Raw genomic sequence first — 23,559 nt, 5'->3', positions numbered from 1 at the left:
TGTTTGGAGTGGGAATATTTGTCACCACAAATGCCATGACCACAGGTGGCTAAGCTGTATGAAAGGGACTTTTTGGTGTAGAATAGGTGGCAGCTGTCAAAGTGAAGGGTTTTGTCGGTGGCATAGATTTGATGTGGATGGAGGTAACGATGTAGCAAATGTTGAGGTGGAAGATGATGTACATATTCGTTCTACCAGTGGTGCTATTCCTGCTCACCATGTTGGGGAACCTTTGGTTGCAGTATTCAAAAATTAGAGGAGGAAATATCAGGGACAATAAAAGCTAGGCAGAACTTGAGGGATACTTGGATAGCCTGATGGTTGCAGGTGATGACTTGCAATAAGCAAGAAATCCAATTTTAAGTCCCTGTCTGGCAAAAATTTTCATTTGTCATAACATCAACATTACATTGCAGGTTCAGCATTTATAAATGGTTTGCCCTGATATAATTCCATATCATGACATCTTTATTGATATCATCCTCGTCAATCTATTCATTTTAATTAAGTATTCATTCTACACAATAAAAGTGATGTCATTTACTTTATTTTGTCTGTCCATTCATTTCTGGTCTATAGAACTTGAGGGTAGCTGTAATGATCTTTCTCTTTGCCTTCTACATTTTCTGCCTTTGCTCTTTATATTCGTCTACTTTTGGTGTCAGTTCATCAGCCCCCTGAATAAGAGAGTCTCCTAATGAGAAATAAGATTTTGCAGAATTTCTTATTTTCTTTCTGCCTTGGGAAGAGGTAGGTGCTGATAAAAGGTGTTGAATTGAACTGCTGATAAAAGGTGTTGAATTGAACAAAAGTACATGCCAAATGGCTGAATAGGAGAGCAGCTTCAATAACACTCCAGTGCCCCTTGTGCCAGCAGCTGTTCTTAAGACCTAGCTTTTTAAACTCATTTACTGTTAGTTTGTATGTTTTGTTATTCTAGAAGTAATATTTTCTTATTTACAAATTCATTGTGAGATATACTTCAAAATAGGTTAGAAAAGACATCAAATGGCAGCCATAAGTCAGAAGAGACTAAAGACATCGAACGGAGGCCTGACAGCAAAGGAAAACAATCTGCTGAACATGGCAGTGAAGTTCCAGGGGTTGATGCCACATACTCGAGCCAGTAAGTAATATACTTTTAAAATACTTATTCTTAGATGGTTAAGGCATAGTAAGGGGCTGTCTTTCTCAAAGATGACCACAATGGTATTAGATTCATACAGTGCCAGTTCTCATAGTACCATGTAAAGCACCAATTCTGTAGCACTGGATAAGATTCTAGGGAGAATTAAATCAAACAAAAGGTACTATGTTCAAAACAGAGATGAAAATAAAATTGTGTGTAGAAAATTAGTGAGGCACTGCTTCAATTACATAAAAATTTTGTAGGGTGTAAGAAAGGTAACAAAACATAGTGTATCAAAAAGACAAAGGTTCAGTTTGTTGGCTCTCTCATGACCTGTTAGTGAGTAAATCTCTCTCTGATACAGTAAACAGATTGATACCATGACTGGCCCTATGAATAAAACTACTTAAATTCCAGTTGTTGTAGAAAACATGTCAGCCTCCTAAGTGGTGGTTCAAGTGACTAGAACTGGAGAAAACTCTAATGATGATCACCTGCCTCTTCTTTTTATATTAATTACAGTTAGCATGAGGTGCAGTAAAATTTCAGTATTTTTTTAAATCTCTGTTATAATAGTCATGCTTCCAATATGCTAATATGCATCTGATACCAACTTCACCAAATTCATTACCTTTAGATATCCCCAAAAATAAACAATGCAATGGTCTGGAATGAATCTTTCACTCTAAAGTGTAGTATGCAAATCCAGGATGTTTCAACATTATAATGTTTCTCTTTTGAACAACTTTGTCTGCTGTGCTTTAGCTCTAGTTACAAAGGAGTAGAAAGAAGTTAAAGGAATGTTCTGACAGTATTCATGGTAATTGAAGAAGATAATTTTAAACTCATTTGCTGTGTATATTCCCTGTGGATAATTTTAAACTGTTTGTGAATAGACTTTAGCTGTTCTTGAACAAAATATCTGAATTTAAATCTGATATAGCAATCTGTGGCAACTTCCACACCACTTTCCTCACTAAAAGTGGAAAAAGGAATGTATCTTTCAGTCTTACAAGAGTCTATAACCTGTGTAACAAAATAAATAGTAGCATTAGAATAACACCATATTCAGTAACAACAGTGGAACATGTAAATTAGTTTAGACAGAGCACAAGAAATACTACATTTGGATTAAGAGACTGGGATGTAAACCCCTCCACTGCATCAAACATTTCTAGCTGGATCATATTCTTCTCTGACTGTTATGTTCATTGGCGTGGAAGAAAAGCAATTTTCAATTTGTTGGAACTCTGGAGCATAGGGTCATGATGGTGAAAGGTGCATATTATGTGAAAACAACCTTATAGTTCAATAAAGAAAAAATGTCCTGTAACATTTTACTCATTTCTGTTATTCTTTGATGCCGTATCTAAAATAACCAGAAGATGGTGAACATTCTGGTATGGAAGACTATCAGACATGTCTCCTAATACAAAGTAACTAGATAGATAAAGAAAATCTACTCACCAAGTGGCAGCATGAGAACACACACATAAAAAAAAGATTCTACTTACGCAAGCTTTTGGACCAGTGGCTCCTATTTCCAGCAGAAGGACTAAAGGGGAAGGAAGAGGGGTGAAGGAAAAGGACTGGAGAGGTTGAGGATAAGGGGCAGAGTTTGGAAACGTCAGCGAGAACCCTGGGTCACAGGAGACAGTGGGATGAGACTAATGTAGTGGACTGCACCCAAAGAGATTTGAAAACCTGAGAGCTTAAAGGTGGAAGATAGAATAATATGCAAGACAGAGATTGTTGCTAAAACATTGTGCATGAGTTAATGAAAGTGAAAAGCTAAGTACATTGTATGTAACAAAGGTGGAAGGGGAACGATGAAAAATGGACAGGTCAGCAAACGAAAGATGTAGAAAACTAAAATGGAGTGAAGAAAGGAGTAGTTACTGTGAAGTAATGCTGAGGTGGAAGAAATTAATCTAAATTAAGGTCAGGTGGGTGGCAAGAACCAAGTACATGTTGCAGCACTAGTTCCACCTGCGGAGTTCTGAGAAAGAAGAGGAAGAATCCAGATAGCGCATGTGCTGAATCATGCCTGTGGTCACTTGTCTTGTTGTAGAGCATGCTCTGCAACAGGATATTGTGTGTTGTTAGTATACACCCTCTACCAATGCCCATTCATCCTAACTGATAACCTGGTGGTTGTCATGCATATGTAAAAGGCCGAACATTGTTTATGTAACAGCTGGTATATGATGTGTCATTTCACTGGCCACTCTCCTTTTGATAGCATATGTTTTGTCACTTACAGGGCTGATATAGGTGGTGATAGGAGGTTGCATAGGGTAAGTCTTGCAGTGGAGATAGTCACAGGGGTAGGAGCCACAGTGTAGGTAGATGTATGCAGAAGGAGCATGGGGTCTGACAACGATGTTGCGGAGATTGGGAGGGCAACAAAAAGATGTTCTAGGTGCGGTGGGCAAAATCTGACAGAATGGTTCTCATTTTGGGATGTGATTTTAGGAAGTCATGGCCTTATAGCTGATTAATATATTCCAGACCAGGATAATACTGAGTCACAAGTAGCGTTCTCCGAAGTTGCTTTTTGGAAGGATCAGCAGTACCAAGATTGGATGTGATGGCTCAGGAAATCTGCTTTTGAACTAGGCTGGTGTGGTAATTACATCCAGTGAAGGCTGAGGTGGGAATGGTTGTGTATTGCTGTAAAGAGTCTGCATCTGAACAGATATGTTTGCCTTTAATGCCAAGGCTGTATGGAAGGCAACGTTTGGCCTGGAAAGGGTGATGGCTGTCAAAATGTAACCACTGTTGTTTGTTAGTAGGTTTAATGTGGACAGCAATGTGTAGCTGGGCTTTGGTGAGGATAAGATCTATTTCAAGGAAAGTGGCATGGGATTCAGTATAGGACCATGTGAAACTGAGAGAAGATATTTAGAGATTCCAGAAATTTTAACAGGTCAACCTCACCATGAGTCCACTTGGAAAAAATATCAATGGATCTAAACCAGACCAGGGACTGAAGACTTACGGATCCTAGGAAAGCCCTCTCCAATTGACCGATGAAAAGGCTGGCATAGGAAGGAACCATCCTGGTTCCTATGGCCATAACCCTGATTTGTTTGTATGTCTGCCCCTCAAAGGTAAAGTAGTTGTTTGTCAGTATAAAGTTGATTAAGGTGAGCAGGAAAGACATCATTGGTTTGGAAACAGGTGGGCACTGAATGAGGAAATGTTCAGTAGCAGACAGACCATGTATGTGGGGCATCAATGGTAACTAGCAAGTTGTCTGGTGGGAGTGGGGCAGGTGCGGATTTCAGATGATCTAGGCAATGGTTGGTGTCTTTAATATAGGAGGGAAGTCTTTGTACTTGGGTTGAAGGTGCCGATCAACTAAGGCAGATATACATTCAGTGGGTGCTTTGAAGCCAGCAACTGTAAGACAGCCAGGATGATTGGGTTTGTTGATCTTAGGAAGAAGGTTTGGGTGGGGTAAGAAGTTCTATAGATTGAGGTGTTAGTCCTCATGAGGGACCTGCGGTCTTCAGGTGGGAGTGTAGGTCAGTTTGAATCACATGGTGAGATCTTGATGGACATGCTGTATGTAGAGGTATCAGACAGGTGGCATAGACCTTCAGTAACTCCTGCTGGTCAAGTGCCAGTGTTAGATCCTTAATCTGCTGGGAGGACAATGATAGTCATCAGCTTTTAGGGAATGCAGAGCACGATGTTTTAGAAGTAATCTGTTCTGCATGTTACCCGGTCTTTTACCTTTTAGCTCTCAGGTTTTCAAATCTCATCTGGTCCAGTCCCCAACAATCAGCGCACACTCCGCTGCAGAATGAAAATCTCATTCTGGAATCAGTCTTTCCTTCTCATCCTATTCCATAAGTCTCCCAAGATCTGGGCTTCTGGGTGAGTTTTCTGAACCCCTCCCCTTTTCCTAAATCTCTCCAGTCCTTTTTGTTCACCCCTCTTCCTTCCCCTTCAGCCCTTCTGGTGGAAGGAGGAGCCACTGGCTCAAAAAACTTGCATAAGTAAATGCTTTTTACATTTGTGTTCTTGTTCCACTTCTTGGTGAGCGGGTCTTTTTTATCCATTCAGTTACATTATATTGTCAAAGACTGATTATTTTCATCGATATAAACATATCGCCTAAGTAGTTGATGATTATTATATTTTTATACTGGGATATTGACTGACTTCAATCACGTTTTCACTCAAAAAACTTCTATATTTGTCTCTATCCATATTTTCCCCTTTACTGTAAAGGATGATAAATCAAGGTTGTCTAAACATCTCAGATGTTAACATGTTTTGTTAGTGTAGAAGAATTTTGTCTGTTGTTATTTGGTATTGAGTTAATGTCTTTAGTTCACCAGTAATATAAATGTAAACAATACATTGTTCACAGCTACCTATTTGGGTATTTGATCTGTTTGTACCTGAAAAACATCATTTAACTAGGAATTTTATCCTTCTGGGTAGTGCATGATATTTTGCTTTCTCTACCTCGAATTGATGACTGCAACAAATAGTGTGACTGGGGTACCAGTCTAGTAATTCTTGTGTAGATTTTTTTCTTGTTCCAGTTAGATAAATGTGGGTTTGGAAATTAGGTTATTGGGAGGCATCATCATAATTATAATGTTCTCATGGTCAGCTAATTGCTGATTCTTTAAACTACAACACAATGAAAAGGTGTATTGGATTTTTATTTCACTCCTCATTTTTATTTCAGATTATCATTAGAGGAAGCTGCAGCTGGATTTTCAAGAGATGCTTTTGGTCGACAGAGCATGTCTGAAAAGAGGCATGCAACATTAGATGCCAAGCACACGGACACCTATCAACGCAATAAGAAATTGAGGTAAATGAATTATAACATATTCCATCATCAGAAGACGCAATCAGTAAAAATGAATCTGAAGAAAACTAACTTATTTTATTTTTAAGTACCCAGCTAAAGTTAACAAACAGACTAGTTTTAAAACTTGCATTTTCAGGTACAATTATGACATACATATTATCAATGTTGAATCTGAAAAATAAATCTTTCCAATATAATATCTGCAAAAAAACACCATTGAGAATCTCAAAACTCATATGCATTTTCATTTAGACTTATGAAGACTAATGAAGAAAAACACAATAAATTTTGAGTGTAATTCACTTATTTCTACGATATACAGTAAATGGAGATGGATTTCATCTTCCCACTATAAATTACCATAAAAATAATGATTTATTTTCTCAATTAGGGAAGAGAGAGAGCGACAACGACAGATGCAACAGCAGCAGCAGAACATGAATGACCTAAAAAAGACTGACAGAGATTTAAAACATGGTGCAGAAGGTACTGATACCTATTATTTTTTCATTTAGTAAATGATTTTTCTTTAGTTTCTTTCTATTACTGGGTGACATTTTGGATGCCTGTGTAATGTCCTTCTAATTAACATTACTGATATCTTCTTTACCTTCTTCTGTTTTTGTTTTGAATTAATACCTCTTTATATTTATAAAAATTATATGTGCTATTGAACTTAATCTTTGTGGTGGTCTTTCATTCATTCATTAATGTTATTATTTTCTAGCCAAACAGAATCGAGAAGTAAACGGTCCCAACTTGCTGCGGGCAAACTCAATTGAGTCTGTAATTAGCTTAACTCGTTCTCAGGCTGACTCTGAAAGTACGTAGCTCAGCACATTACTATAATTTCTTATTTTCCCTTTAATGTCAGAGTTTATGCAACAGTTCACTGAGTATGTGTGCATGCATGTGCTTGTGCAGAGAGAGAGAGAGAGAGAGAGAGAGAGAGAGAGAGAGAGAGAGAGAGAGAGAGAGAGAGATTGCGATTGCGATTGCATGTTTTTAAAACTGAACACCAGAATACCAAATGTGTTGGTCCAGTAAAAAAGTATTGTCTTTGCATGATCTGTATAGCCTATTTGAGCCATACATGTTGCATTGTCACAGCATGATAGGTAATTCGTGTGAAGCTGTTGCATGAACTAACTTGTTAATTCTATTACAACATCAGTAAACATGGTCCAGTAAATCCAGGATGTACAAATGAAAATACTGTGCTCACTGGGAAAGTTGAGAAATTTAGCAGAAAGCAACATCAGGATTTATTGAAGTTTATGGCTATATAATTTTCCATTTTAAATGGTAAAAGGACAGGAAAGTAAAAAGGAAGATGACCAAAAAAACCGGAAACAAAAGGTGCAAGATGCTAAATTTCCTCTTCAAATGACACATTTTATGCCTCCCCTTTTCAACTTTTCATTCAGTTCTCCCTTTCTTATTAAGTTTCAGATTTGATATTATTTGTTGTGTCTTTATGAACTACATTTCCATCTGTTCCTACTGTGCACAGGTTTTTCATATACATAGAAATGTGATGACAAAATAATCAGATAGTTTAAGTTAAATAAAAATTGATAATTCCTTATTTAGCAAATTGTAGATTACATTATGGCTGGCACAAATATAATGAAACCTGGATGTTTTGTTTCAAAACTCCTGATCCTGCTTTCATGTTGATGTTTTCTTTAGGAGAGGTGCCTCAACGAAAAAACAGGACATTGGGTGGCAACTGAAAAGTTGAAGCTATTTTATCATTACACTTGAAAAGACAATACTGACAAATTTTGAATAAATATATTTGTATTGAGAACTAAGTTGCACTTTATACTATCATCGATTAATCAGCTAACTGCCAGAAAATGCTGTTGGCTTGTAACAGAAAAAATCCTGTGGAATGTTGTGAATGAATAAAAAGCAGCATTAATCAGGAAAGATGCAACACTAAGATACTGAGTTATTTCTGTGTTTGAAAACTAACTTTCCTCTCTTTTTTTTTTGAAAGTCGTTTGCCATTAATAAGCATCTTCAAGGACGAGTCCAACAGTGCACTGAAAGTTCATCCCAATTTTGTGTTCAGACTTATGAAGCATGTTTCATAACAAGTCAATGGCCAATTAAAAAAAAAAAAATCTAAATTCTGTCTTCTAAAATTTAATTTCCATGACTAACATTGGCACATTTCTTTTACTCGGAACGATCTACGTAACTATATTTTTCCCACGTGGAATGTTTCCCTCTATTATAACTATCTTTTTATTTGCATTTGACAATTTACCCAATGTAAGACAGTTTTACATACATATACAAACAATCATATTGTTATAATTTGTAAATATAGACATTATTGTGACTGACTAACATGGAGATCAGTCAGAATTGTGTGAGTGTGAAAAAATGAATGTTGAAATCGTTGCTTGTATCTAAGTTTTATTAACTGTGAGTAAGAGAAGTATAAAACTACCTGGACAGAAGCTATAGCGTTGTACTGTTGCAGAGAAGGAAGTCTGCTTCTAACAACAGAAGTGTTAATGTACTAGATGGAAAAGTCTTGTGAAAGACAATTGTAAAAGTTATGTAAAGTTAGATTGTTTCAAGGTTATGATTTTGATCATCTTAGTTCACTTCCTCCTCCTCTCCTTATCAGCAATATTCTACTTATTACAAGTTATATTTATTTACTTCCCTTTTGATCCACTACACATCATATTACTTCAGTACAGATATAATATTTCTGTGCTTCTGAACCCTCAATTTGAATGGGAATCCTGACTTTTTGCAAGTATGTATTTATCGTTAACTCAAATAACTGTCATTATGTTAAGTTTAAGTCTGAAACCTGTTGTTTCTTTATAAAATTTAACTTTACAGGATCGGACATACAAGGTAGAAAAGAGTTTGGTCCATCTTTAGGTATGAAAAAGTCGTCAAGTCTAGAATCCCTACAAACTATGGTGCAAGAGGTGAGTAAACACTATTTTCAAGAAATTGTTCAAAGGGTGAGGTTTTCTTGTTAATATGAGAGGCAATATTATCAAACAAATCTGTTTTTCATTTTTAGAGTTTTGTATATGATGAAATGTATTAATAACTCGGGCTTGATCTAGATCTTCCAATGTACTCTTTAATTTCAAGAAATATGGGATTAGATGACTACTTATTCTGTAACTGAAAATGTGCACGAGCTTTAAAGATAACACACATGTAACGACCAGCACTTGTGACATGGGTTCCGGTGAAATGGGGTAATGATAGCTGAATTCTTCATCATTAACTTCTGTTTTTCATTAAACTGTACTGAATAAGGTAACTGTGGTGAAATGGAATGCATTTTAAAAACAAAGAAATTATTTGTGTGATGAAAGACCATTAATAATCACTAATGAAATCATGGAGACTAATGAAATCTACTGAACACCACTCAGAAGTGCCAAGAATTGTTCTCCTTAAAACAGATAAATGAATTATTTCAAAATGTGAGCACAATGGATGTGAAAATGCTGACTCCACCACTGAAAATATAATTAAGTGTGCCCCCCCCCCCCTTGTGCACAGCGCACGTGCACGTGCACCCTCCCACCTGCCCCCCCCCCCTCCTGCCCCCTCCCCCCCCCCCCCACACACAAACACACTCAGTAATTAATACAGCTTTGGCACATCCATCATACAGTGCATTTCTCACACAAGTGATATATGCATTGTCCAAAATTTATAGAATATAGTAGTTTCATGATGTTGATTGTGAAGAGGTGTTGAAAAATGGTTAAGAGAGAAAATGCAAAATGTTTCTACGATGCTAAAAAATAAATGCTACAACTTAGGCTCGCAGAATTGATTGATACTGGGAGTGATTATTTGAGATGTTGTAAAATACTTTTAGTTAATACAGAAGCTTTGTGTTTCCCAAATATTGTCTGTGATCTGTATATATATTTGCTGTGTAAACTAATAATCTCCAATTCAGAACAGGAGAAAGTTTGGAGAGCAGAATATTTCAAAAGTTTGAGTAATGTGATGATGGAGGGAAGCATTACAGGAAGAGTGATTAGGATTCATGGAGTTCTTTGAAATAAATGAAGAAACTAATAATGTTGTACATAGAGAAAACGGAGATGAGACAGAGAGAGAGAGAGAGAGAGATTACAATGTACAGTGGAGCAGCATTTGTAGCAAATTAACATTTTTGGTTCTAATACTCTAAAATAACTTGTTATTGATTATTTTATTCCATAAATGTGCTGTATTCTAGGTTGTAATACTAAATAGTAAAAAGCCTTCTTGACTGACTCTTTGTGAAGTCGAACTTATTATCTCGTTTACAATAAATATTATTCACTACTAAACAGTTACTTTATATGCAAGTATAGGATCAACAAAGAACAGAAAACACAACTGTAAATCATGAAAGTAACTATTTTGGCAACGACAAAAGTGCTTTGTATGGTCCATGATAGTTTCACTCACTCTTCATGACAAACTGTATTGTGGTGTCACCATATCAGCCCCCCCCCCTTTTTTTTTTTTTTTTTTTTTTTTTTTTTTTTTTTTTTTTTTTTTTTTTTTAAACTGGGTGCCCCCCCGGTATGTGAGAGAATTTGCGATTAATCTGCCTGCTGACTCTTGAGAAAATATAGCTGGTGTAGGTGAAGATTGTTCCTGGTCAGAGGCAGACACTGCAATATCTTCCACTCGTGCCAAAGGCACTGCCCACTCTTTGGAGTGCAATGTTGTGATATGAGAAGGGAATGTATCCCCATCAGTATATGCTCTATCAGTAGTTGCTCTATTGACAGTTTACGTGCCCTTACGTGGAAACCTTTCTGCACTCCCAGCCATATGACTTTAACAGAGACTAATTTTGCTTTTGCTCAGACTCCTGGTGTGCTAAGTTACACAGCATGTCAAAAACTCGACAGTGCTGTTCTGGTATGTAGGGTGGCTGCTTCCCTGTTGATATGTTATACCAAATACCATCTAGCACATCCCAGGCTGGCAAATACCTGAAAACGGAATGCTCCTGCTTCTTTTAATGCCCTCTCTTCCCAGTAAATAGCGTTTCAAGTAGCACAGTTTCAAGACAGGCAGTCTGCAATCAGGTTGTCTTTCCCTGCTGTGTGCCACTCATCAGTTGAGAACTGTGCAATGTACTTGACCTGGCTACAGTGACACGGTGAGTTGAGATCAATATGATGCTGAAAAATGGCCACCAGTAAAAACTGCAAAATGCCTGTCTTTGATGGCTAGGTGGAAATGTTTAATTGCTAAGTAAATAGCAAACGACCATCAACTGCAACCCAATTTGCTGTTGTCGAGTCAGGTTCTTTGATAAAAAAGCAAGTGGCTGCCAGTTGCTCTCAACCTTCTGTTGCAGAGTTGCTCCCTCTGCTGTTTAGCTTGCATCTACCGTAGGTGCCAAAGGGTCTTCAATCTTGGGTGTCACAGCAACGTCATCTGTACTAGATGTTTCTTGAGGCCATGGAAAGCTTCATTGGTCTCAGGAGTCCATGGTACCTTAAGATTTTCTGCAGTATTTTGCAGAGAATAATGCTGTGAATGGCTTTGCAAGGTGAGGTAGGTGCTGTTGATAATAGTTCAGCATGTCTAAGAATCAGTGAAGTCCCTTGTAAGTTGGGTGAAGAGGCATCTGTCACACTTCTTTGACAGTCCTGCCAGAAGACAAAGTATCCCATGAATTTAAACCTGCATTTTCCCAATAAACACTCTGCTACATTAATAATTATGCCACATTCTTGTAGTCAACCTACTATGCAGTTAGTCAACCTACTATGCAGTTAGTCAAACTTTGTGCTGCAGGTAGCTTCACTGGATGCAGATGCCGTTGGTGGAATGTGATGTGTTGACCTCATGTCATGCAAATGTTATGGTGAGCAATGTTTGAGCATTTCCTAATGCCCTAAATAGGTTCGGTGAGTGCTGGAAAGTCTAAGAGTAGATTATGAAACAGTGTTTCCTCAGATAGTGCCAAGAGTTTGACCACAGCACATGAACTGTAAAGACTCCTGGGGTGATTCTTGCATTATGCACACAGGTGGCCTCACATTGTTGTAGGTGTGGAAGCGAATCCACATACTCTGGTGAGGATGACATGATAGACATGCCAGATACCTTCGTGCAGAAAGCCATAAGCACATTGCACTGATCTGGTGCAGAAGGCCCAGTAGGGAACATCCATTCTGTGGATCCTGGTACTAATTGGAGGTTGACCAGAACTTGATGATAATGCAAAAAGTCCACACCATGTATATGGTAAAGCATGCCTGTAATTACAAAAGTCAAAGTAGGGCAGAAGTTTGAATCAAGTTGTAGTGCTAAAGGCGTTTCATTGACGGTAGCCATCCTGGAATCAGTGGCCACAGCAAGTATATGTTGCATTATTGCCATCAGTGGGTTGCTGGCATCTCTTGGACAGGAACTGATTTCCAAACCCATATTGATAAGAAACTTGTCAACAGATAACTGGTCGTTTATGAACAACTGGTGTGACTGACTGACTGCTGCCAATGTGGCATTTGCATATCATTTTTCAAGGGCAAAAAACACAGCTAATGCTTCGCACTCATATACCAAGTAATTGAGCTCAGGCCGCTCCAGATGATGAGAAGCAAATGCTAATGGATGCCTGATATCTTGATCTACCTGTAAAAGAACTGCTGCCACACCTGTATTGCAAGCATCAGTCTGAACCACAAATCTTTTCGTAAAGTCAGGTACTGCTAAAACCGGTAGGTTGGCAATCACAGTTTTAATTCTTTCAAAGGCTACCTACTGACATTCAGTCCAAATGAATTTTGCATTATTTCTGCATAATAGATTGAATGGAGCTGCAAGTTGTGCAAAGTTTGGGACAAATCTGCAGAAATAATTAGCCATTCCTACAAATCGGACAACCTCCCTCTTATTTCATGGCTGCGGGAAATTCCTCAATGCTTTAGAGCATTACTAATCAATGCTAATTCTGTCCCTGGACACAAAGTGACCCAAAAATGATACTTGGCGCGTAGCCAAGATTGTCTTTGAGGGTTTCAGAACCAGCCCCACATCCCTGAGCCAGGATAGTACCGTCCAGATGTGCTCTAAATGCTCTTCAAAGGAGGCCAAAATAAATCTGTGGCGAAGGCGGTGAGATGCTTAGATTCCTCCATCAAGGGTATTTGGTAATAAACCTGATTAAGATCTAACACTGTAAACCAAGATGCTCCAGAAAACCATGTGAAACAGTTGTGGAGATCAGGCAGTGGCACCAATTCCAAGATCACCTTTTTATTGAGAAGCCTGTAATGAACCACAGGTTGAAAATCCTGTCCCTGATCTTTGGGTACTAAGAAAATGGGCGGGGGTGGGGGTGGGGGGGGGGGCGAATCGTAGGGGGAGGTAGACAGTCTTATGACTCCGTCTTTTAACAAGCCCTCAATTTTGTACCGCAATATTTTAATCTTAGGTGGTGACAAGCAATATGAAGACTGGTGAACCAGCACATCATCTATGACACAAATATGGTATTTAATGATGTCTGTGACTCCCAACCTGTCACGAAGTACATCAGGAAATTCTCCTAAAAGTTCACTTAACTGTTTCCCTTGTTGAATAGAGAGGTGGTCTACCCCAAGCAGGCACATGCTACTACTAGTGTCATGTCCTATCCCCACATGAGCACATGAACAAGGCTATCTGATTGTTGGGGAAAATATGAAATAAAATGTCTAGGTACCAAAATCTAACACCATACCGGCCTTACGGATGAAATCATGCCCTAGAACGAAGTCAGGCACCAGTCCCATAACTAATAAAAACTTGACAGGCCGTGAAAATTCACACATGGAAATAATTCCCTGCACAGAGGTAACTCTTGGCCATTGGCCACCAGACATCTGTCAATCGAGGGATGTACTGGAGATAATCTACATAAATATCCATATTCAATAAACCACTTGTAATTAAGGAGTGACACAGAGCTGTCTGAATCCAGTAACCCACACAGTGGTTCATGCCCTAAAGCTGCGGATTCGGCGCCGCCAACACTTGGCGTCATTTCTCAGCGCGAGGCATCCTTGGAACCGGGCGTTCTCGTACTATATGGTCACATGCGCCGCATCTAAAACAAGCCCCTTGATTTCATTGAACCACATGCTCTACCTATCGTGCTGCATTTTGGACCAGAGTTAGATAAGTATTGATGTCCCCAATATAAATTCATAACAGAGTTAACAAGATTCTCTAACTCACAAAGAGTGACCGAATGAGGAAAGAGTGCGATCCAAGACCTATCATCAGGCCAAATACCTTCCAAGACATTAACAACTAAATGCATCTCAGGAACATCCATACATAGTGTCGATACTGCCTCACAAACCCACTCGACATATTCAAACATTGATTTGTGCGAGTCCTGCACACTTCAATAATATCTACACTCTAGCTCTATGTGCATACAGTCTGATAACTTGCCCTCCATGATCAATTTCTTCAGTTGCCCAATCATCTTACCCTGCTGTACGGTTTCGAATAGCAGATTACTTAAGCTACCACATGCTAACGGGTTGAGTGTCATAAGTACTATGTGATTGGGGAGCCTTAATGCATCAGCAGGCGACTCAAACTTAAGTAGCAGCCACAATACCTGTTGTATATTTCCTAAGGTTTCAATTGACAATTCCTGAATACTATTTAAGAGACACATCATCAGGTTAGGGAGGCAGGCAAAATGTTCCCCAGACTGATCACTTCGACCTCAAGCAACAGATCCACATTTGGCTATTGGACTGTCAGAAAATCATTCTATATTATTTGTATCAACACCACTTTCAAATGCTAAAGCTGCAGTTTAGATTTGCAAATCAAACAAAAGAGTATTTAACTGCATGACACTTGCTAACTGCTCAGGGCTCGGTTCTAGAAATTTAAGATCCTTTACTGTATTGCTCAGGTGGCCTAATTGTCCGTGAATGTGCTTCACCTGCCTTATGGCTGGTTGAATATTTTGGAGAAAGGAGAGATTTTCTTTTAAACAACTCAATCCTACTGTGATCATTTTGGCTCACCTCGCTGACCGTGGTGACAGAAACAGAGTGTGGCTCTGACAATGCCACTCGTAGCCTGGCTGCTAGTTCCCCCACCATTCTGATAACATTTTGTTGCCTAATACTTAGTTCGCACTTGAGCTGATCCTGTCTTAAGGATGAAATATGGAGACACTGATGTGGATCCATGATGCAGCTGCGGACAAAAGACAATAATTAGACAATGTCCCAAAAGAATAAAGTACAAATTTTAAACTGAAGCCGGTTGTGTGAAATGAAATTCATGACAGCCCCCTGCTAATGGATTGACGACCACACTCTGCTACCAATGAGACATAGTAATTACTGGTATTAAGGAAAATGTGGAGGGGAGGACCCACCAATGTAACTTTCTTTTCAAGCAACCTGTTGATTTAACAATATATAATCATAAATTGGTTTTCTTTAGAAATTAACAAATTTGTGAAACGAATAAGCTTTTACAAGAGGAATCAAAAGAAAACAAAATGGTTCAAATGGCTCTGAGCACTATGGGACTTAATACCTGAGGTCATCAGTCCCCTAGACTTAGAACTACTTAAACCTAACTAATCTGAGGACATCACAAGTCCATGCCCGAGGCAGGATTTGAATCTGCAACTGTTGCAGCAGCGCGGTTCCAGATTGAAGCACCTAGTACCGCTCGGTCACAGCGGCCGGCTCAAAAGAACAACAACATGGCAATAATTACAAGTACCGGGACCTGCAGCCCGCCTGTTATCGGGTGAAACAGCAGTGTTTCGTACTACACTGGACATAGATTTTCCTATTAAATGCCCTTCTGCAACACATGAAAACATATAACTAATATTGATGACAAGACAGTTTCAATTACTCAAACAGATGACATAATTAAAAAAAAAAAAAAAAAAATTGGAATCTGTATGTCGAAAGGTTCGGGGTTAAGATGCACACCTATGCTTAAAGGTTAAACAAAGTAGGAAACAACTATGATGATTATAAGACTTGCTTCCAAGCGAAGAACCTTTTCATTTCAATCAGCAACCAAGGTGCGACTGGATTCCAACCCGTCCCTTTTGACAATCTTATTCTGACTAAAGCCCTGGTGACAGTTGGCTGTTAATATGTCAAAAGTTAAATTACGTCTCAGTTATGAAGGCTGCTCTGAAGGAACATTTTAAAACATTACATATGAGCACTTATACAAGAGAATTCACTCAGCGGAACCACAAGATCTCATTAAAAATACACCACCTGGTCTGTCAAAGTCAGGAGTGCACAGCTTAGTACAACAGGTAGTTCAGATGATCTCAAATACAATTACAATCAAGAAATTGAACCAGTTCACATCTAAATCTAACCACAAGACCCCTGTTTGTTTAATGGCAACCAGTGCCATGGAACAATTGTTCAGACTGCAGGAGCTGATTCATTAAAACATTAAAGATCAGGTATAAACTAGAAAGGAAGGGCAATATAATATCAGAACAAATTTTCAAACGACAACTAGTGTCTAGTACAGTACTACTGTATATAGTTGCAACCAAACAGCTGACTGAGTAAAACCCTCAGGGCCGGGTACAAACCAGAAAATAATTAGGAGGTCGGGTAGACAATAACACCAATTACCACGAGGATTACGGAATTTTACTCCCCTTTATCAGCAAGCAGCTCCATGGGTCCACGGTGCATTGCAAGGGTTACTGAGTGGTACCGATGACAGCCAGGTAGAAGGGGACAGCCAGGCCACAAGCGGTCGTATGACACAAGTGTTGCCAACCAACCGACGGAATGTCGGTCTGCTGCTTGTAGTCAACGCTGACCCCGATGAAATATTATGGTATCTGCACTATGGGCAGGCCCTCCTTGTGTAGCTCATGGTTTTGGCCACTCAGACCTCGTGACCACCTCTTGTCGCGATGTTACCGCCAATCCCCAAACTTGGTGCCACCTTCCTTGGGCCAGTGAACCCATATATGTATACCGGCAAGCAAAGGGCTTCTGATGACACAACCCACAGATACCAACTCTTCCTCATAGATATTGGCAACAGAACCACAAGAGGGATAGTTGATACTACCCGTGAGCTAGTGGCACCAGAACAGTCTACTAACTTAATGGTGCCACATTTCATACAGTATTCGATAATTTTATTATGCAAGCATATGACTGCAAAGAACAGAAGATAAAAAACTGTAAATAATGACAGTATCTGCACTGACAATTGCAAAGATGCTTTGTATAGTTCGAATTGGTTCACTCACTTGTTGCGACAAAGTGTATTGTTATGTAGACACAACTGTTTTTATTGTTTTACACTGTTAAACATGTTTTAAAGCCAAAACGTCTAATAATAAGTTTCAGCATTAAATCTGCTTCAGCTGAAAGCTGAAAAGCTGAAGTGGATGTGATGTTCTGATCCTGAATGTGGACCTTGAGAAATATCATTGTAAAAACAATAAACTGATTATAGCTAGATGTGGTTCAATGTAAAATAATCAGATTTCTGAGGAATATATGCTCCAGAATTAAGGAAACAGATGGTGGATCTAAATATGATAAGCGTCTGATGTAGTTTTTCCATAGAAAGTTACAAAGAGTGGGTGTTATGAAATAGGTTATATCACTCTTTCACTTTAAAATCTTCACATCCTTTTATTTTCTATTCAGTGGTAGTAATATTAAGCCAGAATAAGGCTGTTACATTGAAGAGAATCCACTAGCCAGCAGGTAGTATCAAAGCTTTAAGTGAAACATAATAATAAGGCCTGAGGGAACTGCATAGTGAAACAGTTAAGCAATGTTCTGAAGAACTTCCGCAGCATCAGACAAGGCATGACAAGGAGATACAAAGCCTTTATCATCGGTGACTAAAATATAACATTTCTGCAAAAGAAAAGTTAGGGCTCAAAGCTCCACAGAAGCCTCCAGGGAAAACAGTGAGGAAGTCCATTACTAATGTAACTGACCCATCTCACAAGTATTGTACATTTTCAGATCCAGATGCAGGAAGACTGTGATCCAGCTTACACCTATCGTAATGCACAGGGGGTTGTGCGTGTGGTAAGGGGCCGTGGGTGTAATGAAAGCTTCCGCGCAGCAGTGGATCGCAGTTATGAGGCACCTCTGGCTGATGTTCGGGCTCGAGCATTGGATATGGAAACTCGTAAGTATTCCAGATGTAATATTAGTTTACATAAAAGCTTTCGTAAATGTCAAAGATTAAGGGTATCTCCAGCACTTCCTTAAAAGTAATTTATTCATTTGAATATCAAAATCATATTTTATTATTTCATTGTAGTGATCAATAAAACCTAACAAAGGAATTTGCATTATGTCTTCAGTGGTGTCAAACCAGCTCCCTTTCAGGATGTATTAAATTTTACAAATCAAGGGGAACGTCATGAGCTTTATCTCCAGTGAAAGTCAGGTGATTAAAGAATATTAATGTCAACTAAGGAGGGAATTTTTGTTATGAAGAGTCCATGATTCTGATTACTAAGCTGATGCTGCTTCCTATTGCACCAGCATGACATTCTTAGGCAATAATTTGTTTGGATCATTTTTGGCAGAAATTAGTTACTTACAGATCTTGTTCATTAAAAAAGAAACACTGTCATTTTACCATACTCTGATTGACTAAGCTTTTTTAGTTGTGATGATTTTCGGGTTTATTACTGCAACACTTGAAGTTTTTCTCATAAACACAGATCAGCATGTAATTACTAATTTCTAATTCATATTGTTATTTCCATTATTTATTCTGTTATAAATAAGTATTTTAACTTCATTTGTCTGCCCAAGAACAATTGTGATACATTTTGATAAAGATTTTTTTTCTGTTTGTCTTAAATCATGGGCAAACTTTGCTCCAATAAGAGACCTCACCAACATTTCTGTTGGTGCATTGAGGAATAAATCGATGGAAAGTTCTCATTTCCATGACAAATGTATAAGACATAAACTGTTATTATAACTTGATAAATCTGAACAGCATTTGGCACTGGCAATATCATACTTTCTTCATCTTCTGTGACTCATCTCATACTTACCATAATTCATTTAGCATATGCTTTTAATCTGAACTGTTTTAAAATGGACTTGTTAAGTAGCTTGGCCTCTTCAGATCACACATGCTGAAAAGTCAGAGAATATAAACCCACAAAAGCTGCAAACTTGGACACAGAACGGTATATAAACTGACTGAAAATGAAGGCTATTTATTTAATTGGAAGGTTCTCCAAATGTTAAGATTAAGTACCTGATCAGCTTTTCCATCCATTACATTATTGTATAACTTTTTTCAAGATTATTCCTGATTAATAGTAATTCCAGTTTAATAGTTAAACAAAAACTTTCATTATGTACTATATATTAATCTCATTAATATTCACAATAATGATTCGATGCATTTTGTGAGAATATTTTCTATGCTTGTTTCCATGTCTATTTTTTAAAAATATTTCCAGGTATGGTATGTGTTTGTCCAAAGTACTTTGTCCTATGTACAGTCCTTGATTTTATAGTGGGTTTGCTGTGGAAGGACATGACATGTGTCATTATTTAGAGTCCTTTTAATATCTTTGCTCTAATACCAAGTTAACTGTGACATGGATGTAAACTGTGGGTTTCTTTTTATGCATTATAACATTTGCATGCAAATCCAAGTTTAATGGTTAATTTTGGCTTGTTCATAGATTATTAACAATTCTCTGATCAGCTTCTAGTTTAGTGAAATGTAAAAATGCCTTAGCTTCAAGAATTTGTCAGTCAACCAAAGCATGTGTTGTCATTCCTTCTCCACCTCTCCCACCTCCTCCTCCTCTCCTGCCCCTTGTACATATTTGAGTGTTGCTGCTTAGTGATTACTCTACTTACATTGTAAATTTTCAACAAATGGCAAAGATAACTTATATCAGAAATACTACAAACACTGAGCTCACACCATAGCAAGAGAAAAGCTCCTAATAAACTTACATCAGAAAAAGTACTTTATTGTTGAGTAATTACTGAAATATTATGGTATATGTGCTTAGGCACAGAATCCAGCAATTGAAGTTTGCCATCAGCAATTAATTGTCACTTTATTAGAGAGAGGGTGGAGACCTGGTATGTAGACTGCTACTCACCATATAGAGGAGGCATTGAATTCCATGTGGACATGATGAAAAGACTGCTATAAATATTCAACTTTCAGACAAATCCTTCATAAGAAGTAGAAAACTCACAAACGTTAACACAAGCACAACCTGCATACGCATGGCTCCTCTCTCTCTCTCTCTCTCTCTCTCTCTCTCTCTCTCTCTGTGTGTGTGTGTGTGTGTGTGTGTGTGTGTGTGTGTGTGTGTACTTCTGATGAAGGACTTCGTCCAAAAGCTGTATATTCTTAGCATGCTTTTCATTGCGCCTGTCTGAGATTTAGTGACTCCTCCTACTGATGAGTAGCAATCTCTTTTGAAATTGAATTTTTGTAGCTGGAGTCCAATCTACCAAATGTTGTTCATCATGTCTTTCATGGGATGCGCAGTGACAGGGGAAAGGGTCTGTTTCCTGTTAGAAACAATTTTGTTTTCAAGTGGAATTTTGTGTGTCCACTTGATAGTGGTCTAGAATTGGTTTAGTGTGATGTTCATTTTATTGATGATGTGTATGAGGCAGTAAAAAGAAGAATAACTAAAACTTACAGCAGTGACTCGGCAGGGCTGCTGCATGGCGGTAGCTATTGGTGCATGCCAGGGAGGCATGCGAGTCACTGCCGGAGAACTAGTTATTCTTCCTGTTTTACTATCCCTGCTTATACATGATGATAAAATGAAAACCTTATAAGTGTAATTTGGGACTGCTCTATCACTCGGGCATGTTAAATTTCACTTTAAAACTAATTATGTTCGTAATGAGAAACAGTTTCTTTCTGTTCACATGATTTTTTCCATATTTGTTATTTAGGTGATATCATTTGTATTGTTTGTCATTGTTTGACAACTTTATATGTATTTAAATAACAAATCTTATTTTGCTAGCTACAGTGTCATTCCAGTCTACATAAAAGTGGATGTGTTAGGGCAGGCATTCTATAACAGTATTACTGAATAAATCTGTGATAAGTTGTTTTTCAATACTAGTATCATCACTAACTTATGGCATTCATCTCCTTAACTGATCCTGCATAAATGTGGAACATGACTCTTCAAAAAAAATCCTGAAAGAATATGCTCTATATATAATGAAGCCATCATCAGTTGTTCATTCAGTGGAAACTTACCTGAGAGCACAGAGGCTAATCAGACCCTTCAGTTTTTAAAAACATTTAGCTATGTGAAATTCCATGTAGTTTGTGAGGTCAGTGGCATTTGCTTCTGATTACAATATATTGTTCTAAGAGGGGACTTCAGAAAGCAAGTTACGCATTATTATGTCAAGCCAAGTATCTTTCATTGACTGTTGCGTTACACTTCAAAGTTATGCAGATCCATGATACTATTTTTCAACGTTGTCACCAAGTCTCTGTAAACAATGGTCAGAAATTTCTACCAATCGACCAACTCATCAATGATAAAAATTCGCTCCTAAGTTGTGAAGCCATTCAAGAACTGCTGTGTGAACATCCATATTGTTGGAAAATCTTTCCTCCAGATGTTCTTTCAGCCTGCTAAAAAGACAGAACTTGCATGGTGCGAGATCTGGACTGTATGGCAGATTAGCAATACCCATATCTGTGCAGCCATGGTCAGATTGTTGGCACCAATTCACTAAGGCTGAATGCAACATTGTGTTTGGTCCATATACCACTAGAATATCACTGTGAATCTGTGTTATGATGGACCTCCCTTGCAATTGTTACATAATTTTATGATTATAGCTCACATCAACTTGGCATGAAAACATTTACCATATATTAGGCAATGTATATTAAAAGTGAAGGATGGGAACATTAAACCACAGTAAATAGTTCACTTAGCTTTTTAAGATGGCATCAGTGTTTAGAGCTGTTAAAATGTTGCATAATATTGTATAATTATAAGGTCTGGAGTTTGAAATGACGTAGCATGGAGATAATAATTCTTCTGTCTCAAAATGCGGTTCATTCATCATTCTGCATAACATTTCACACGTATTTTCACAATATCACAAGTAAATATAAAACCATGAAACTTACAGCTTGTTACATACTCTTTGAGAGATTCTCTTGGTGTTAATGAGTCTTAACTGAACTAAATGAGACCGTCTCAATTGGCACTAAACAAACATAATAAAAGAAGTATAATTGTTTCTTAATCTTTTCAGAACACCCCAAAAACTTCAGTTTTCTTGATTATATATCAGATATAGTGTATACAATGTCTCTTGAAGATACAAATTTATGTGAAAGTTTTTAGTAATAATAACGATAACAAAGTTACAGAATTTGTAAATATTAATATTGGAAACTTCTTATTATGTTGCAATATCGATTATATATCGATAGTAACAAATATAAAATCATAGATAAAAAATATGCTTTATCTGCATTTAAAAATACATGGTAAAAATAGCAAAAATAATGTTACTTGTTTTTAGAGCATTTTCTGTGAATTGTTTGCCAGCTAATTTTTATGGTGTAAGATCAAAGTATGAGAATATATAGATACACAAATGGAGAATTAAGTTTGCGGACAAATCACATCCGATGACAAGAAAAATGAGTAAACATCCACAAAAATGAATTACATAATTTACAAATAATGATGTATCATATTTGGATGGTGTAGCAGCTTTCTGTAAATGAGCAATAGATCCAGTAGGATTGGATTCATTATAGTGTGCAATTTAAATGTTTTTCCTGCGAGATTCATGATGTCCCGTGTATTTCAGCTTAGGAGCAGGCTTCCAGTTGCCAAGCTATTTCAAACGCGCGCTGTGATGCACTTGTTATCTGTACCACAACAGAATGGTCAACAGGAAACCTTGAACACGTACTCGTTTCTGACTAAGTCACTATTGCCCCCCACTTATCTTAGCATGTGACAACAAGTATAACTTGCATTTTTGAAGTCCCTGTATGGCATTGTATTTTGGTAAAGCATTTCTTGGTTATAGCTTTGTTGACAGTCTCTCTCACTTCTTCCAGGTTCTATTTCAGTACCCCCAGGATTATGAAAATAACTTTTAGTAAAGCTAATATGAACACTAATTTTTGTTTAACATAGCTGTGCATAGTGCTTTGGCTTGCCCTGATAGCATGCTTTGTCTCCTAACTTGTGCTGGTGTGTGTCTCACTAACCCTGTGGTGTATCTCCCTTGCTCTCCCCAAACTGCAATACAGTAGAGAAGCATTACGCAGTGGAAGCTCGATTGTTCCAATGCCTAGTTGCTGAGGAGGACGTGTCAGCTGGGCAGGGTCTGGGGGACTCTGAGTGCGGCGTTTCTCGTGGAGGCCCTCGGCAGTCTTCCATGAATGCAGTTCTTGATGGAAAAATGAAAATTGGTAACTCTGCAAGTGGTGCTGGACTGAAGAAGAAACCAGGCTTACTCAAGGGCATTGGCTCCATGTTCAGGTAGGTCCAATACCCAAA

The 23,559-nt window shown here is 38.0% G+C and overlaps 1 protein-coding gene across 1 annotated transcript in view; it reads left to right on the top strand.

The window, feature by feature from the left end:
- The window catches only part of LOC126252504 (partitioning defective 3 homolog), a gene marked incomplete at its 5' end in the record, with an annotated part of 237,820 nt that overhangs the window by 176,155 nt on the left and 38,106 nt on the right, over positions 1-23,559 (top strand). Inside the window, 7 exons of the mRNA XM_049953400.1 lie at positions 992-1,126; positions 5,841-5,969; positions 6,361-6,455; positions 6,697-6,792; positions 8,841-8,932; positions 18,005-18,173; positions 23,310-23,541. Of these exons, the coding sequence (XP_049809357.1) occupies positions 992-1,126; positions 5,841-5,969; positions 6,361-6,455; positions 6,697-6,792; positions 8,841-8,932; positions 18,005-18,173; positions 23,310-23,541 (948 nt within the window). The remainder of the gene's footprint in view (positions 1-991; positions 1,127-5,840; positions 5,970-6,360; positions 6,456-6,696; positions 6,793-8,840; positions 8,933-18,004; positions 18,174-23,309; positions 23,542-23,559) is intronic.

Source organism: Schistocerca nitens, chromosome 4 (assembly GCF_023898315.1).
Source record: "Schistocerca nitens isolate TAMUIC-IGC-003100 chromosome 4, iqSchNite1.1, whole genome shotgun sequence".
In the NCBI taxonomy this organism is placed as follows: Eukaryota; Metazoa; Arthropoda; class Insecta; order Orthoptera; family Acrididae; genus Schistocerca; species Schistocerca nitens.
Note: the sequence above shows the minus strand (reverse complement) of the source record. Positions and strands in the feature narration are given on the sequence as shown.